Source organism: Stegastes partitus, unplaced genomic scaffold (assembly GCF_000690725.1).
Source record: "Stegastes partitus isolate 25-593 unplaced genomic scaffold, Stegastes_partitus-1.0.2 Scaffold973, whole genome shotgun sequence".
NCBI lineage: Eukaryota > Metazoa > Chordata > Actinopteri > Pomacentridae > Stegastes > Stegastes partitus.
In genome coordinates, this window is record NW_007578704.1 from 270,726 (window position 1) to 277,130 (window position 6,405).

Genomic DNA, 6,405 nt, shown 5'->3' on the forward strand with positions numbered 1-6,405 from the left:
CAAATTCAATTTAATCATAAACAAACAATGAAAACAAGACGAGGTTTTTAAAGCAAGATATTTTTATTTAGTTTGGACTTTAGATGAAAGACTAAAACAGAAAAGAGAAGCAGTGTATATCCTGGGGTACCAATGCTATTTGATAGTTTTTATATTTAGTTTAAGCCAAAAGTTGGAGTTCTAGTCGTGTTCAGACTCAGTTGTGCGTCCATGAATATGTATGCGTAGTTACTGCAATCTTTTTCTTCTCCTCCAGGACCAGCACCTCCTGCAGCCACAGTCGTCATCGTGGTTTGTATTGCCGCCCTGGTCGTGATTGTGGTGATCGGCGTCTACAGGATTCACGCCACACATCAGGAAGGCTCCAGAGAGGAGGAGGAGGAGGTCAAAGATCCAGAGGTGGACTGGGACAACTCTGCTCTCACCATCACTGTCAACCCCATGGAGGTAACCCTGAATGCTGGGGCCAAGTCAGTGAGAGCTGTGGGCATTTAATTCCTTCACCATGTTTAAAATATCTGAGGACGTGAAAGCTTTAATGTGGACGTACATGCTTTTGTTTGCTGCTGATGTATTTCACATGCCACTGCAGCTCTGCTTATCAAAAATGATGTTTCTATACAAGCGAGCTGTATTGTCAGTTTTGAGGGAAACCTATTTTCTGCCAGATTACATTTGTGACTTATTCCAAAGGTATTCCTAATCGACGTATCTTTCCCCTTTGTTCTGTTGCTTTACCGTCACTCCTTTTCAGCCAATCGATCATAAATTCGATGAGGCGGAATCGTCGCCCTGGAAACCCAGAAAATCAAGGAGAAGCTTTAAACATGTCGTGAAAGGGTCGTTTTATAACCCAAACCATAATTCTAGTGCCCGGACTTCACCAAGTTTCTAACAAGTAGTTGTCATTGTGAAAATGGCAACCAAGTGGCATTTAAAGTGGCACTAAGTGCAACATTTTCCTAACAAGGTAGTTATGATGCCTTAAACTATCCAAGCAATGAATAAAAACAAAGCTTAAGTCTAGGGGGGGAAAAGTCCTGGTGCCATAAGCCAGTAACAGGACTTGTCATCCTCTTCTACCTCCTTGTGCGGCCTTAGTGGTTCCTTCAAACTGGAAGAATTTCCATCTTTCCAACACCATTCGAAACATAAACGATGTTGCATCACAATTCAATAAGGAGAGGTCACACTTAGTAGAAAGGAAATGTTTACCTCAGAGACATGAGAAGCAACATTGTGGAGTCCCGACACCATGAACGGCCTGTATGAGGTGGAGATAGGGAAGAGGAAGGATGCATGATCAGTGGGCTGGAAGACAGAAAGAGTGACAGAATGGAGTGAGTTTAAGGACGGGGGTCACAGGGCTGATTGGCTTGGACAGCGCAGGCTGATAGATCAGTGGACAAAACAAGTAAATGTTGAGTTTGAGTGGGATTTTTACAGTGTGGGAAATTTGCAGTGAAATAGAAAATGGAGCAGCAGGAATAATAACCATATTCACCAGAAAGAATGGAGACAGAATGCAAGCGAGCAAATCCTTCTAGTTGAATTTCTGCCTCAACTTTATTTGTACAAGGATGTCATTTCTAGCTGACTGGGTTACACTGGGGCTGCAAGGTTAGCGCCGTCACTTTGCAGCTGGAAGATCCCTGGTTTGCGTCCTGGTGGGGACACCCGGGATCTTCCTGCGTGGAGTTTGTATGTTCTCCCGGTGCAGCGCCGGGTTCTCCAGCTTCCTCCCACAGTCCAAAAACATGCTGAGGTTAAAATAGTGATTCTCAATTGTCTGTAGGTGCGAATGTGAGTGAACATGGTTGTCTGTCTCTAAGTGTAGCCCTGTGATAGACTGGTGATGGACTAAGCGGTGTATAGATAATAGACGGATGGGTTACACTGTGATTCAGTTTGATCTGTGTTTGAGGCAGTGGTGGCTCAGCAGTGATCAGAAGGTCTGGGGGCTTCAAACCACAGTGCCACTGTTGGACCCATTAGCAAAGGCCCTTAACTCTATCTGCTCTAGCAGCTGGACTATGTGAAGAGAGTTTCATGGTGTTATATTGCGTTTGTGACAAATAAAGGCTTCTTCTTGTTCTCTAGAACATTAGAGGACCGCAGAAGGAAGTAAGAGATGAAGAACGCGAAGAGGTGGAAGGAAAGGAGGACGAGCTGGTGGAAGGAGTGACGAGCGCTGAGTCAGACAACAGCGATGAGGAGGAAGAGGAGGAAGACGACGAAGGGCGAAAAGAGATGAAAGAGAGGAAGCAGAAGGGAAAACTTGAGTGGGACAGTTCCTCTGTAACATACTGACCACACACACAGACATGAACATCTACACTGACGCTCTCTCTCTCTCTCTGTGTTCACCTCTTTCTGTCTCTTTCTCTATCGACAACACAAACACGTACACAAACACACTCACACTTCATGCTCAGTACAAGTACACAGGAATAAAATCTCTTATGAAATAATTTACAATCTGTTGCTGGAAAAACACTTTCGATCTTTCCGTGGTGTCATTTTTGATGAAATATCTCCCTCTGCTGGACACAGTCAGACACACAGTGAATCAGCTGCAGTCCCACAGAGCTGGAAAAACATTGTCTGTGTGTACATTATTATTATTCACATCACAGTCAGTGAAGCAGAGCAAAATATATCAAACAAGCACAGTCATCTCATAATGTGTGCAGACCTCAGGATCTAGAGGTTTGCTGATAAAATTAAATTCCCAAACCATAAAGCATATCATAAATATGGAGATCCCAAAAAAAAAGGTTAAATTGACCAACATTTAATACATGTCCTTACATTACTTTGGTATTGTTTATTTTATAGACAGATTGTTTGCAAAATGTTAAGTTATTAACTGTTTTAACCGCAAGATGATGATGAATTGAACTGATGTATTCATATACATACCAACTATCTAATGTATCCATAAACTTTAAAAATATGATTCCCATGACCTAAATAGTAGGTATGACGTAGCTGTACTGTCACTCCGTTCTCATCTTTGTCTCAAACCAGACACCTCTCTGTTCTTTGACGTCTGTGTGCTGAGTTTCTCCTAACGCATCACAGTTCTGTGGTTCTGTGGCCTGGACACTAAAGAGAAACGTGATCTCTCACCATAAACATTCCACATCTCTCCTGGTTTACATACAGTACAGAGCGGATTTATTAAATGTTGAATATCGTCTACCTTTGGTTTCTCAAACGTATTTTAAATCTAAAAAATGGTCACTTTCCTTCAGTCTTGAATGGAAAAAGCGGATTGTAGTTAAAATACAGTTTGAAACAACAGAGCCGATGGCTCTTTGTTTGCATTTATCTGTGTGTCATATCTATCCATACTGTGGCCTAATGTAGCTTTTGCTGTTTAGGGTTAGATCACTTATCTTTCTTTTATCAGCAGATGAAAAGATACGGAGATGTTACTGTATTCGACTGAGACCCTGTGTTTTGTTTTTCCTTTTGATATATCTATAGTGAAGGGAGCCCTCTATGCAATTATGGGCCCAGTATAACAGACCAGTACACAGAAACAGGGGCACTCCACTGATTTAGACTGTGTGTATTTAAAGGACTGAAGAGAGACACATTTACACTCTGGTGAAACACAGGCCGGCATATTCTGAGTTTAGTGCAGACTGTCGGTCATTTTCCAGAAATGCCATCTGCCAGCTTAGTAGCATCTTGGACCTGCAGAGCACCTGCCTGTTTCACAAAACAACGGCTTAGAACAAGCTAGAAAAATAATCAGACTTCAGTTTGACACATCTGTTGCAGAAAGCTCACTTGTTCTTGACCCTTGTATGTAATTAACTGTGAATTCTGGGTTAAGACTTTCTTTTAAACTTAATCCATTTGTTTTCTACCTCTTCCTATCCGGGCTGTAGGGGCAGCAGCCTCAGGAGAGCTTTCCAGACCTTGGTCTCCTTTTTCAGCTTTTCTGGGGCATTCCAAGGCGTTCCCGTGCCAGCCTAGACACATAATCTCTCCAGTGTCTCCTGGTTCTGCCCCAGGGTCTCCTCCTCACATGGGGGAAGCCTGAACCGCCTCAACTGGCTCTTTCTGAGGTACTTAGGGCATCTGTCTAAGATACTTTTCAGACCCTTCCCATGTGAGGTGGATTCTGCAGTTTTAGCCTTGGGGGGACCTTGGCGGTCCAAACCACGGCTGCCAAAATTGTCTTTAGGGGCTTTTTCAAACTCAAAAACAGCAAAAATGTTTGACTGCTAGAAGGATTCAACAGCAGCAAAGAGATAAAGAGCAACAAAAAATAGGTCATATAAGATCTTAGTGTGTTTTGTTTCGTGTCACATGTCAGCAGGTGAGCGAAACCAGGTCTCCAGCTGTCTTTAAGCAGAACGCCTCCAGTTTGTTGCAGACTCTGTCGAAGCAAGAATAAAACCCACAGGTGACATTAACTCCTTTTACTGACTGAGTTCTGGATGTAGAGGAAAGTGATGGTGTGTAAATTGTTGGAGTGCCCCTTTAAAGTCAGGTTAAAGCCCCACAGAGCAACTTCAGTGAGTGTTGGAGCGAAGAAGCAGAGCGATTGTTTGTTTTCACGTCTCTTATCAAGTCCACATTCCCTCACAGCTTCACCACAACTACAGCTTGTACCGTCGCTACTACAGATTACAACTTTCTCACACATAACTGAATTCCAAGAGTTCGTCTAGTCGTTCAGACGAGCTGAAACGAACCCCGACATTCCCATTTCTATGTGTGGACGATGACTCCTCCTCCCTCTGAGCTCTCTAACTGTCACCTGTCCCTCCCTCTGTTGGCCTTTAAGCACCTGTGATAGTGATGTCATCATTGTGAAACAACTGCCTTGTTTCCTTCGTCCCACTTTTGTCATATTATGCTTCTGAAAGATTAAAGAGAAAAAAAAAAATGATTCTTTTACATATAAAAACAAACCCTGTAAAAATGTTCGAGACAGTTATTTTATATATCGGTTTGGTTTTCTTTTTGTAAACAAAATGGTTGGGATTTCTCTCTCTTTAGTGGTCATCCCACTGCTTTCTGTATATTGACCAATAAAAACTTGTTTTAGACTCTACGTCGCTCTCTTTCCTGTTTCTGCGCTGCACACCTGACATGTGCGAGTGTTGGCAGACAGAAGGTTTATGAATTACATAATTAATAAGCTGTCGCTGTAGATGCTGGCGAGCAGCCTGAATTCGTCACATGTTGGAGCTGGCTGCCTGGGTGTTTTATTTGTTTACATAATAGGCTCGCATATACAGAAGGGGGTGTATGGTTCACATGACATCACTGCATTTGTTCAAGGCGTTTCTGGGCCTGATATATAACAGGCTTTCTTCTGCGCTGTATGAGGAATGCAAATTCAGATCCACAAGCATATGTTTTAGTGTGGGTTTTTTTGGTTTTTTTTGGAGCTCAGCATCAGTTCGAACATAAATAACAAACAGGCCTCTGAAGATAAACAGCGCCATGTCTGAGGTTTGGGAAACTGAACATCAATCACTGCTGCATATTAGCATGTGGCCTCAATTTATCAGAGAAAAACAATCTGCAATACAATATGTGTTATACAGACGAGATGATCTGCTCGAAGTTCCAAAATCTATCCGAGGGGTTTGCAAAAAAGATTACAGCTATAAAAAGGGGGGAAAAACAACATAACTTTTGGCTGCACTTTTTTAAAAAATAAGTTTTTTTCTTGTGAAAGCCTGGATGTGCCTCCTTAATAAAAATGTTTAAAAATCCTAAATATGCAACAATCTGAAAAGGCTTTCTCTGGTAGAATTCCTCGGTCCCTTTAAGTACAATTATTCCACAACTGATAGTAAAGACTCTTTACATCTTGAATTCAGTGAAATCAGCTGTCAGTGTCACATCAGACAATAGACACCTTGGAACTGCAGTGTAATAACAGTCTCAAAAACATGCATTCAGATTTCTGAAGCTTCATATGACCTGAGGAACCGATCCTCAAATTGTGAAGTAGGGCTTTCTGTAGCACTGCTCTTCTTCTTCAGAACGGACTTCTTGCTCTAATTTTTTAATTGCAGCTTGCCGTTGCGCTTCATAAAGTAGTTTAAGTGTTTTAGCAGAGTTGTAGGCGAGCTGGTGTGCTTGATCTGCAGTAATAGAGAGACAGGGACTTCATAGATCTGCACATTCTAGACAAAGCAACATGTAGAGTTGCATCTAAGCCATTTTAGGGAAAGACAGGATTATTTTTATTGTAAAAAATGTAAAATATTTAAGTCTGAAGCACAGAGATGCCTTGATAGGGATTAAAGGGACTTCCAAGCCAAAAACATTGTTGTCAACTGTGACAGGATTTACATTTCTTCTCATAAATTATTGCTTATATTAAGAAAAAGTAAAAACTTGTAGCAGACTTTTTGTTTAGAAGTT

At 41.7% G+C, this 6,405-nt stretch overlaps 1 protein-coding gene across 1 annotated transcript in view; it reads left to right on the forward strand.

The window, feature by feature from the left end:
- Positions 1 to 5,077, forward strand: part of LOC103366750 (calsyntenin-2-like) — a 162,016-nt gene extending 156,939 nt beyond the window's left edge. Inside the window, exons 17-18 of the mRNA XM_008294568.1 lie at positions 257 to 447; positions 2,101 to 5,077. Of these exons, the coding sequence (XP_008292790.1) occupies positions 257 to 447; positions 2,101 to 2,310 (401 nt within the window). The 3' untranslated portion in view covers positions 2,311 to 5,077. The remainder of the gene's footprint in view (positions 1 to 256; positions 448 to 2,100) is intronic.
- The last annotated feature ends 1,328 nt before the right edge of the window (positions 5,078 to 6,405 follow it).